This window comes from Leuciscus leuciscus (genome assembly GCF_965113295.1).
Source record: "Leuciscus leuciscus genome assembly, chromosome: 21".
NCBI classification, from domain to species: domain Eukaryota; kingdom Metazoa; phylum Chordata; class Actinopteri; order Cypriniformes; family Leuciscidae; genus Leuciscus; species Leuciscus leuciscus.
The window spans coordinates 26733401-26746340 of NC_138745.1; the positions used below are offsets into that span (position 1 = coordinate 26733401).

The 12940-nt window shown below is 40.2% G+C and overlaps 1 protein-coding gene across 24 annotated transcripts in view; it reads right to left on the reverse strand.

Annotated features, from left to right (window-relative positions):
* Nucleotides 1–12940, reverse strand: part of tcf7l2 (transcription factor 7 like 2) — an 86636-nt gene that overhangs the window by 15216 nt on the left and 58480 nt on the right. For all 24 annotated transcript variants that reach the window (XM_082151303.1, XM_082151301.1, XM_082151293.1 and 21 more), the window contains one exon: nucleotides 1404–1536. In XM_082151303.1, the coding sequence (XP_082007429.1) occupies nucleotides 1404–1536 (133 nt within the window). The remainder of the gene's footprint in view (nucleotides 1–1403; nucleotides 1537–12940) is intronic.

Consider the following 12940-nt stretch of genomic DNA (forward strand, 5'->3'; position numbering starts at 1 on the left):
GTCAACATCAGAGGGAGGTGGGAGAGGGAGGAGGTTGAGCTCACATGCACAGCTCTAAATAACACGTTCTGATCAAAGCTTGTGGAGGCAGCCACGATGTTGTATGGCACACGGGGGAGAGGAGAAAAAATACAGAGCCCTGTCACATTTGTCTATCGAATCAGAGGATTAACAACGGGCGATAATTGAGGTTCACAAGTCAACAACGCAAACACTGTGGCACGTGTTAAGAGAGAATGACATATTAGCAGCGGATGTCTGTTCAAGTGCCTCAATATTGGTTTTGGAGTTTAACGGCCAATTAACTATATTATCAACATCACACATGATGGGTAGAAGGTTTAAAACAATTCCTAAAAAAGAAGAGTCCACAAAAACAGTCACCTGGCTTACAATAACATATGTTAGCAAGCTAGCTGACTTTGGATCGACTTCCATCTAGTCTACTTGATGCTGTTTTGCTTCAAAATCTACTAAATCTGGTTTTATACAAATAAAAACAAAATATTCTGCTCAATACTAGTGGCTAATGGCAGCTGTGCAGGAGGAGGAAAACAATGCCTCCACAGCACACTGGCACTGTATGCAGCGGTCTTAATACAATTTGTTAATTAATTAAACTCTAAACTCAATTAAGCGAGCCATTAAGCAGCACATTAAACAGTCTCTGAGTCTTTAAAGAGGCCCTTAGTGATGAGGTCTGTTATGAGAACAGAAAAAGCCCTCTAAAAATCAACATGCAGGTTGTTGACAGCTTTGAAGAGCAGCTGCTTGACTGTATAGTGTTGCAGCGGAGCAAAATACCTTTCGGTTTGATAATCTGATTTCGAAACATACCACCAAATGACATTATCACACACCTGAACAGAAGTCGTTTTGTTGTGAGATGAGAATCCTGACAGATACAACAACATAAGCCTTCAAATCGAGTTTCCTGGTAAACCTCCTGCTCATACAGTTTTCATCCTGGTTGGGAAATCTAGACTCCCCGATTGTCTGATTTATATGTCATCAAAAGAGGGGGGAAATTAAATGATGTTTCTCAGAATCAGAACAAGAGTTGCTTCGGGATCCCGCAGTTAAGTATAAGAGGTCCCTGACTACATCTCCCAAAAGTCAAGTGGCTCCACAGGCTTAACTGACCCAGGTCAACAGCTCTATCTCAACATGCACACAAAAGGAGGGGCGCAACCTTGGCCCAGCGCCACGACGACTCCCAAAACGCTCTGATGCATCTTACCAGGTAGCTGTGAATGCAGCAGTACAGACTGAGCAATCGGCGAGATCATACAGTGCAACCGGGACAACGCTGTTAGTTAACCAGGCCTGAAGGATAGCCTTGGGTTTCGTCCTGCCTGTTCTAATATTCATGAATGTAATGGAAGACGTGCATGCATATGTACCTGTTTTGGGGTCCACGTCTCCCTGTAGATGTGGAGGGGGGTTCCCGGGCGTGAAGTGCTCATTGCTGTAGGTGATCAGAGGTGTGAGCGGGTGCACATGGTGAGGGTGCTGTACCACAGGGACCTTATTAGACTAGCAAGAAAAACAGAGGGATGGGGGTGGGAAGAAAAAGAAAAAGCCGTTAATACATGTTTGGGTCGGGGCAGAAACACACCAGCGCCTCTAATTCGACTAATATGCGTCCATCATAATCCGCAAGCCAATTCTCAGAACAGTGTGGTTTGTAATTAAAAACAGTTTCTGAGGTGCAGGATATTGATTGAAACAGTCATTGGATACATAAAAGACGCAGTGCCTGATTGCATTATGTGTCTGACCCAAAAAGCACTCGCAGAAACCACGTAATATACCAAATGACAGCCAATCAAAGCGCACTCTCCCTCCTTTTTCTCTGGGTTTCCCACATCTCTTGCTCCCACCCCTTCCTTTTCCTTCAGGGTCTGGTTTTTGGAAAAGGTTTGCATTATAAAAGATAGGAGAGGAGGGCTGGGAGGGGAGGGGAAGAGAGAAAATCCATTTCTGCATTTTGGTCAAATTGGTTTTAGCTATGTAATCTGCTCTTTGTGTTCTTAAGTGGCACAGGCCCCATTTTCAATTACCCAAGATTACAGCCGAGCAGAGGGGTGCTGAGGCATAGCCTGGCATTAGTGTATTCCCAGTGCACGCGACCTAACCAGATTACTGCCGTGCTGTAGATTTGACGGGCCACACGTGGAAAGGGATTTGCTCCCGCTAGACACTATAAATCGACGCAAACCGAGCCGACTGACAGGAAAACATCTAGCACCCTGAGTTGTTCGCATATATGCCCGCTCTGAGGCGTCCGTGTGTCTGATTGACAGCTGTAGATGTCCTGCAGCCAATTCGAGGGGAAGGAAAGGGCACGTAGGGGCCAGTGTCTTTATTTAAAACGTTCCAAATTTAAATCCAGCACTCGAGATGTTGTTAAAAAAACAATGGTGCTGAACATCAGAACATGTTTTATAAAAGCAGAGGCAAGCCATCCTTTTGTCAGCACTAAAATATCTGAGCTTTCAAAATGGGAAGGACACCAGGGCCCAAGTCTAAGTTGAAGTGTCCATCTAGGGCCTCTAAACTGGGAGAAAGAGGCACAGAGAGAGGCCACTTTCAGCACTGGGGGCGTTCCGCTCTGCCATATTCCCAATGAAAGATTAATGAACTGAACAGAGCTGCTTGGGGAAAGAAAAGGGGCTCTGGGGACGTTTTCAGGGCCCCTGAGAGCAGAAAACTGTGTGGAGACAGAAAGAGAAATGGGAAAAGGAAAGCGCGCGGCCACAGAGAAAAACAACGAGAGGAGAGATAACATATAAAAACTGATTTTAAAAAAGAAAAGAAAAGAAAGACCTGTCATAAGAAAAACAGACGGGGATGATGACAGTTGCCAAACAGCTGACGAGTTTGCCATTAAGGGAACGATGCCGCACACCCCTCCACCGCAAGCTACCCCATAACCTCCCCCTCAGTAATGATGTGAAAGAATGTTGTCAATTCTCTCCGCGCTGAAAGGCTTTAGTAGCCATTTAAATGAGTTCTTTTGTCCGGAGCCTCTCCATTGAGGGACAGCTCCAAATGGCAGTCCACTGCGGCCACATTCACCCAGAGACAAGCCAAATGATTTACATCACAGTCACTGGGCCTAACAGAACTCCTTTCAAATGCCACACAGCCCCACGAATAATAGCTGGGCATCCCGTTTAACTGGCTTCTGGGTAGCACAGCACGCTATCGCGGCTCGCTACAGTGGCGTCTCTGCTCGCTTCTCTACCTGAACAGATCAGCAAAACCCTGAGAATAAAAGAGGTAGACCGGAATAGCAGGAAATGGAAATTACTTTAGCTTGTACTGTTCTCATTGGGAGAAATGCGCCTGCTAAATGACTAATAAATAAAAAAAGTGGACCTGTGTTAAGGTCTCATTTTAAAACATGCAAGCACTTTTCTGGTTGGTTTTTCTTTCTTTTTTTCCCCCATGATGCCTTGTGGACAAGACACACAGCAGGACAAAAATAACATGGCACAATGGATAATCAGCATACAAAAAAACATTCTTCAAACAATTCCCCTTCTGAGTGCTATTCAAGTCCATTAAGTCTTCAGTCTTAAGAAAAGCTTCACAATAAATCTGTCTCTATTGACCCCAATGCTATTGTATGATGGCTTTCCCCTGTTCCTCCAGACATGGCTAATTGTCTCTAGCAACTCAGGGGAGTGAGGAAGACCACCTACGTACACGCCCGTGCATACCCGCGGACAACCGCATACTGTCGGACGCTAACAATCGCAGAATACGCGTTCTTTAAAACCCCACTTCTAAAACAACTCATTGAGTTTGGAGACTGACACACGGAGGTCCAGCGAGACACACAATAAACCCACACAAGGAACACAAAGAAAATATGTGGGCGCCTTTTTTCCCTATTATGTGCAAAGAAAGCAGGCTACTTCCTGTTTAATCGTTTGCCAATACCTCCCACCACAACCATTATGAATAGATAGAAGAAAAAAGGCTAAAGGACTAATTCACATAACCAGGTAAATAATAATAATAAACCTAGATCTCTAGATGTGGTTATTTCCTGAGAAAATAAGCAAATTTGTAATGACAGTTTGTAGATGCCTTTGGACGAGGTAAATAAATAAAATAAAATATGTGTCAACAAATCTGTCAGCATACCCATTGAGTGTGAGAGTAAATCTGTAGACATACGTACCCCCCTCCAAACCAATGAGATTGACAGTTGCTGCTTAGGGTCGTGACCCCTAGTGGTGGTCTTACAAAAGCCTGGCCTGTTTTAATGGAGAGGCCTGTTTGTCTTAGAAGAGCATGTCACACTCGTTTCAATTCAGCGCCTATCAAATCCTGTCCTTCACTCTCTTCTCCTGTCTTGTTCACAAAGTAATGTGCACGCACACACAAACACACACACCCCTTATGACATCTTCAGACAGTTTTTTTGTGATTATGATCACAAAATCATAACTTTTTAAAACTCACAAAATACACATGGTTACTTAAGAGAAATAATGTCTCAGGGTTCTCACACCTTTTAAGCAACACATTTTTATCCTTTTCTATAATTTTTTGTGAAAACTTGAATCATTATATATATATATATATATATATATATATATATATATATATATATATATATATATATATATATATATGAAGAGTTCAGATGCAAAAGCCTCTAAGTGCCATCTGAAATTTTCTTCTAGAATGATAATTTTTATCAAGCTTGTTTATTTAAGTTCAGTAATTTCACTTAAATGGCAATTAATAGGTAATTCTCATTGCCATTTAAGTAAAATTACTGAACTTAAATATACAAGCGTCATAAAAATGATCATTCTAGAAGAAAATTTCAGATGACACTTAGAGGCTTTTGCATCTGAACTCTTCATATATATATATAATTATTTATATAGTGCCTATCTCATATAGGCCGCTTTAAAGGGTAAACAAAAATACTGCATAATCATTTAAAAAAATATATTTCAAGGAGATTGTTTTCTTAGACAATGAAATATTTAAGAGCAGAACCTAGTAATTTAAATCATAATAATCACAATTCCATCATTTAAATTGTACAATTTAACCATGTATGAACACCCTGATATTAAGTAAATTTTACATCAGTTGAGTCGATAAGACTAATGGGGAATAAGAGATATTTGGGTATGCCTGTGGAAGAGATACAAGGAGAAAGAGAAAGACAGAGGGCCGGACAGCAGCAGGAAAAAGCTGTTGGCGCTGCATTTCCGCTTGGTGGCACCTTGCAGAGCAATTTAAAGACAAAATGTGAAGGTGGCGACCTTGTGGCCCCTGAGGGCCCGAGCGCCTCACTCCGCTTTACGGCATGATATGATGAGTTGTCACTGGAGCTTGTGGGCTCTAATGAGCTGTAGTGGGGCTGGGGGGGGGGGGGGGGGATGGGGGACGGGGGGACGCAGGGGGTGTGACATCCTCATGATGGATAGAGGGGCTCTCAGGCCTGCGAAATTCCAGAGCAAGCAAAAAAAGCAGCCAAGGACTTGAACTCGAGAAGTGTACGTGCCAATGGCTCGCATCCAAACATAGTGGACACAATGCAGAAAACATCCACACTTGTTTATGTATGAGAATGTTCAAATGAGCAAGAAATAGATGCAGCCAAATGTGTGCTGTTTGTAAAAGAACGCTCGAAATGAGACAGAAGAACTTCAAAAGAATGTGGAACTATGATGATGTCACCGTCACTATAACAACCCTCATCCACCCACCACACACACACAATCAAAACAAATGACTCGCTACAACATCTATAAAATTATAAATAGCAACTTCCCTCCTCTGTTCTCAATACTGAAGAACATTGTGCCAATTTTCTACTTCCTTCATTTAAAAACAAATATGATAAAGAAAATCACAAATCAAATGTCTCAAGTGGTTAAAAAAATTAGAAAAAATGACATTGCTTCTAATGAAATCGAAAGCAGCATAAAAAAGGATTATTTAACAAATAACTATTTATGCATTTTAATCAATTTATAAAATTTACATGGAAGCAAATGACAATTTTCTGTCAATTTAAAACAAAGAAATTTTTAATTACAACAGAACTAATTTTCTTACGTGCAAATTTCAAATCTCCAACAGGCTAAAATTAAGCACAGAACACTAATGAAATATTCATATAATGCATACATTATTACTTCCCTTCCTTTCCAAACCCTCAACTTTAACTAGGTGCATCATGCACATCTTCAAATGCCATATTAATCAATCTATCTCTAAGTTCTTCCTTATGAAACACACACGCACACACACACAGATCTCTTAAGCCACTCTGAGGCAGATAAAATGACAGTGCATTACTCAGTCTAACAAAAGCAGAAAGATGATTTTAAAAAGGCCATAGGAGTGTGAAAACAGCGTGTGTAATAGCGCTGAGCACTTACCCAGGCATTAAGACTCAATTGCCAGCAGCCAACCTGCTGTAGGAGAGACAGCCCAGAGGCCAGAGAGCCAGTCTTTCCTCCCCTGTCCTCCAGCCCCAGTGAAAGGCCTTCTCTCGGGTACATGAGCCCTCCCCTGTCCTCCACCTCTCACTCCCGCCAACGAATAAGACTTTTTCTCCTTTCTTCCCTGTCGTCTTGTTCTTTTTCAACCTTAGCTTCTTTCCCAAAACTGCTATTGTGTTTGAGCGGGCGCATGTGTGTGTCCCTCACCAAAGGGTCGCACACACTGAAGTTCACGTGCACGCCATTGTTCGCAGGGCTTTTTTTTTTTTTTTTTGCTTTTTTTTTCTTGCGGATCACAGGGGGATCTGCGTCTTAGGACGTCCGGCAAGGCCTGTCCTCCGCCAGCAGATAATCACTCATCTCTCCTTCTCCGTGAGGTTTTCCTTCAGCGGTCAGTCGGTCCAGCTCAAAGATATACGTTTTTTGTTTTTTTAAAGATGAAGAGAAATCTCACTTGATAGTTATCAGAGCTGCAGAGATGTCTTCCCACAAGCAAAAGAAACATGAAAAAACACTAGGAAAAAAGGCTTATTACTCTTGTGCATGTGTCTGTCCAAGTTTGTGTGTGTGTGTGTGTGTGTGTGTGTTTGTGTGGGTTCTGCAGTGCCTCCAGGATGCCCAAAGACGAACTAGCAGCTTGAAAAGCCTTGGCTACAACAAGGTAAAGCGAGCAAGGGAAGGAGACAGAAAGAGAGAGAGAGCGAGAGAAAAGACAAGAGAAAACAACATCCATAAAGGGAGGGCAAGATCAGCAAAGTGTGGCAAGCAGTCACTTAGCTGTGTGATTCTGACAGTCCCCTCTCTAAGCCCACCATCCGGGGGAGGACGGAGGAAAAGGGGAGAAAGGTATTTGTCTGCGTTTTGACATGGACGTGACATCAATGTGGGGTCTTGTTTCTATTGTTTTATTCTCTACTTCTGTTTTAAGGGGGATAAAGAAGATCCTACATTTAACTCTCAGTGGCCTTGCCCTGACAAATCTACAAAGGCCTTTTGTGCATCCACAATTTCTCTTATTCGTTTCTGTTTTTGTTTTATTTTACTTTGCTGTCTTAAAATAATTTTACTAAAATATTTGTTTTCTCCCTCACATGAATTCTTCACAAACAAACCATTCTTCACATAAAACAAGGAAATGAAATAAGAAAATGGAAGACGGAATGCTTACTAATAACTAAAAAAACATCTGATCAAATTCCATGTTATTTTCCCTTGTTTTTTGTTTTTTTAACCGTAATTTTTATAGCCAAAAACACACCACTATTTTTAACCATTTTAAAATGTAAAAATGCACTGTCAAAACTCTAAAAACCGACTGACATTACTTCAATAATTTTTTTCATGCACAATCTTCTTTTTCTTCCACAATTAAAAGAACATTTTCCCTCCATTTTTACGAAACTGAGGAAGTGCTCATGCTGTTTTTTCAGCGCTTAAATTTTCCCTCCCTCTCTCCTCGCCGCTTTTCGGCTGCTGTCCTTTGGCCCTAAATGCCAAAACAAAACCCTGGGAATGTCCTCTACAAGACTCACACAAAAGCCAGCCTGACAAGTAAAAGAGCCCCGGCAACGTGGCAGCTAATTGCCTCCCCTCCCTCTATTCATCCGGGCCGCCACGCTCCCACGGCCCCCCTCTGTCACACGTGCAATTTCTTAAGTAAACGAGTTCGGCCGCCGCTGACCGACAGCCTGCAAACACCCGGCACAATGATGACAAACCCAAACGCAGGCAGAAAAGATCAACAACTATGTTAAGAGACTAAATTTAAAGTCATTCTCACTATCTGTAAAAAAGAGAAATATATATAATTGAATAAAAGATCATTCAATACAAATTATTTCTGCTGATTCAATAAGACAAATTCTTATTTTAAAAAGAGCTTCTGCAAAATTAATTTTGATGGCAAATAAATTAAACGAACAATTTCAATTCAATATAATAAAAAATAGATGTGCATTTTAAAGATAAATTGATATTACAATTATAAAATCTCTTTGAAATAAAAAGTAATTTAAAGACAGGTTTAAAAAAAAAATATTAGGCAGAATGAGCTTAATTCTCAGTGAGATATTAATAATACACATAATGATTACTAAAAATTCTCTATATAAATAGAATAATTATATTTAGAAAAAGCAATTATAAATAAATACCACAACATTTATTTGCTGTTAGTGTCTTTTAACATTACCATAATTGCAAAGATAAATCGTTATTTTAAGAATCTAAAATCAAATTGTTTCTTTAAATATTGTTTTATAAATAAAATAACCATTTCAATTTGTAAAACATTTATAAAAGTCTTTGCTTTTCAAAAAAACGTATGAGAGACTGTCAGACAATGCAATCAAACTCAACATCCTTTCATTATCAAATTGTGTCAAGCTGTCACTTAACAACTTAAGTGATATAAATTGCAAAATGTCAGGCACATACACACACAAACCAAAAAAAAACAAAAATCCAAAAGTAGCTGCCAAAAATAATAATAAATCCCCTCAACAAATCCAAATGGAAATAAGAAGAATAATGTGACATGAAAATGTGAAATCTTACCATTTAAATAGGCTCTATATGGAATAGGGTCCTGATGCTGCTCGGTTCCTGGTTAAAACAAGCATGCTGGCACTCGCCGTAGTGCTTTGACTACAACAAGATGCACATCACTATGTCATCCACTAATCCACTGGAGGGCAGCACCACATCTACAGCAGCCCTCCAGCCCTGATTGCCTGAGCCGATAACACAAAATACCCAGAGACGCCAGGCGCTCTTCCCCAAACCACAGCCCGGACGCTGGAGGCCGGTGCTGGACACCTTCAGCAAGGTCCTAGGAGCCCAAACTCGCTGCTCTCCTTCAGCCATTCAACAAAACACGACGGCTTAGTCCTTCTCTCACTCGGCGGGAAAGGAAAAAGACCCCTCTCTCGCTCTCTCTCTCTCTTTCCCCTGCTCATCTTCATATCCTCTTTATTAAGCTCTTTTGAGTCCATCTCTTTTTTTTGATAAGTTGAAAGGACAACCAAAAAAAAAGGGGGGAGAAAGAGTGCGAGGCTTTCCGTTCCCTCTCCTCTCTTTGCGCGGCTTGGCAAACATAAAGGTACTCGAGGCTCTTCTATAGGAGTTGCCCTAACTTGGCTAAACTCAAGCAGCAGGGTGTCCCTCGTCATGTCAGTAATCCCCAATGCCACGCTCCATTCACAGCGCCGGCGAAAATAAAACGCAAAAATAAAAAGAAGTGCAGAAGGAGCCAAAGAGCGAGTAATCCGATCCGACCGGGGAGAGTCTAGCAATGGCCAGCGCTCCACTCAACCCCGCGGTCCTGACTGTCGCGCCCCGCGAAAAATTTTGATGTGGAAAAACAAGCGACGGCGGACGGATGAAAGCAAAGGGAAAAAATTAAAAGACGGCTCTGACATTTATAAATTAAAGAGGTCTGTACTTGGCAGGGCACTGAGCTTTTCGACTTGCGAGAGCATCTTTGGAGACGTCACACTGAAAAAAGTAAGTGCCCGAATTCAAAAGTGACACAAATAAAGGCTAAATGAACCACAACAACTGCTAAAACAGAACAAACTCTAAAACAAGCCAAGTTGCTTTTCTGCAAGACGAGCAATAGGAAAATTAAGCATGGCCAACTGATGGCTTGACGTGAAGTAGCCCACTCTTAAAGCCGTGATCCGACCATACACCAAACCACCGCTGTGAGCCTTTAAACCATAGCAGAAAAAAAAATCACTATTGATCTTCAAATGGCGATAATTGAAAAGATCAAAAAGATTAAACAAAAAGGAGAATGTGCTGACTTACCATGTTATGTTCCTCTTTCTGTTGCAACTTTTTGTTAAAAAAAAAAAAAAGAAGAAAAGGAAAAAGAAAAATATCTGCTCAAAGATTCAGCATCGGAGGTGTCAAATTTGTGTGGCACCCTCTTGATCGTATTACTTCTGCAGTCCTGGCTTCCAATGCGTCTGAACTTTTTTCCTTTTCTCTTTTATTTTGTTTGTGGTACCTAGCCCCCTTTTTTTTCCGCTTAAGACTTTAAAAGCCTTCAGCTCAGTAAACCAGCACAAATTATCTTGCCACCTTGCGCAGCTCTGATGCTTTGGCCGCTAACTTTGGAAAGCCCTTTACTACCGCATCAAAATTAGCATTGTCAAAGCAGTTAATGAATATTAATATTGTATTTGTCATTGGAGCTGGCCCGTTGCTGAACTCCAAGTCATCCATCAGGGACGAGATTAAGCACACAATTATTTCTGACTGACAGGGACCAAATCTGCGAGGTTTTTTTTTTTCAACAATTTAAAGAAAAAGACCCAATACCATCTTAAGGTGCCTCCCAGGGACAAGACTAGATTAATACACTTTTAATGAAGCAAGATTTCATTGTGTGCGTGCAAACACAGCAGAAAATGCAGTGATCAGATTCATAATTTCTAAGCAATTTAACAATTAAGAAACAACAGAACAAATATCCAATGCAAAGCTCCAAATTTAAATGAAAAAACCATCCTGTTTTTCCTATTTTTAGACACCATATAACACCATCAAAAATTGTCCAAGAAAAAAAGTCCAAGCAATATAAAAACAACTAGAAGACTTATCAATTTACAACAGAAATTGGAGCACATCATTATTATTATAATTTAACAGCATGTTCTGCCGCTCTCTCCGCGGTGCAGAGCCGGCTGCCTCAGACCACACAGACAGCTCGGATTTTTCACAGCTAAATCCCAGCCGCGCACTCAAGATATTAAAACTGCTAAACACTCGCTGCCAATAAAACACTAAAAGGCTCCAACAATTATCAAGACAATCATTTGAACAAAATAAGAAAGAAAAATTCTAACGAATATTTCAAAAACAACGTTTTGCAAATAAAATGATTTGATCAAGATCATTCTTACCTTCGGTTATCAAATAAATTGCAACGTCAATTAAAGCAAATCAGTTCCTCTTTTATGATCCATCGCAAACGGCATATCCGTTGTATTAAATCACAGAGACAAACATACATATATAAAACAGACTGTGTTCTTTGCGATAAGCATGAAATTGTGATAGTAAGAAAATGTTTTTTTCCTCTCGCTCGGACTCGCTTTATCGGCTTTAAGCAGCTTTACTACCAGAAAAAACTAAAAACTAAAAAAAACAATGACTTAATCTAGGATCATTCCTCAGTCACATTCTTTTCTCCCCTTTTATTTATAAAAATAACAGAGTAAAAAACGTATTGATGTGGGCTGTAAAATGACAGATGCGAGCATACAAATTCTGTCGGGCCAGTGATTCAGTGTGGGTTCGGGTCAAGCTGTGGTACGGCAGGCTACCGCTGACCATCGGTCAGTCCCCTAATACCATTAGCAACCCTTAGATGAACATTTTAAATTGGGCTTTTGTTCTGGAGTGCTGCCCCGACCCCTTTATCCAAGGGTGGTCCATACATCCAAGTTTCTTCACCAAAAATAAGAAAAGCCGCTTAAGAACCATTTACATTTTTTGCCGTTTTCCTTTAATGTTCAAATGCCGCCGTGGTTGAGATCCGCACATTACTTTTTCTCCTTTAATTCTCTTAAATTTTTCTTCTTGATTTAAACATTTATGTTTGCCAAATTGTTTATCGATGTCAATTAAGAATTAGATACTTTTAGGTTCCTTAAAATATTTATGACAGAGTATGTTAAATATCAAATACTGTCAAACTTACAATTTAATTGCATGTATAATTGTATATATTTATTTAAATTGCATTTAAAAAAAATGTATACCATACATTTAGATTTTAAATGAACCATTTCATTAAAAAAAACAATAAAATAAAATGTTACTTTCTTATCAGATTCTTGCTCAATTTAAAATATAAAAAATAGGAAAAATATAAAATAGTATTAATTATTAAAAATGGAAAAAAAAAAACATTGATAATTGCAATTATTAGTAATTGTTTTATTTTTAATATATAAAAAAAAAAAAATACACATTTTCAGCAATATCCACAACAGTCCACAATATCCAAAATCAAGACACAGGCAGTGTGCAGAGATTAAAAAATGCAGCACTTGAAAATGCGATGTTTGCATGAATCAATGTCAAGTAGAGAAGAACGGGCAGAGATGAATAGACGCCGTGTCTTAATGCGCATCGAGAGAGAGGGAGAAGAAGGTGCGATGCGTGTGTGTGTCTGTGTGTGTGAGCGAGGAAGAGGAGCGGCGAGACGCGGAGAGGGAGCCGCTGTGAGCCCGAGAGTGTCGACCCAGCACGATCACATCAGCACTGGTATTAAATTAACTCTCAGACTTTGAAACTTATTGATCTGCTATTAAGACACCGGTGAACTTGATGAAGTGAGTGCTGTAGGTGACGCGGTGGCTTCAAAGTCTCGCACAAGCCACATAAAACAACCTGCTTTGATCAAAGCAAGAGAGGGAGCTTCAGAGGAACCCCCAGTT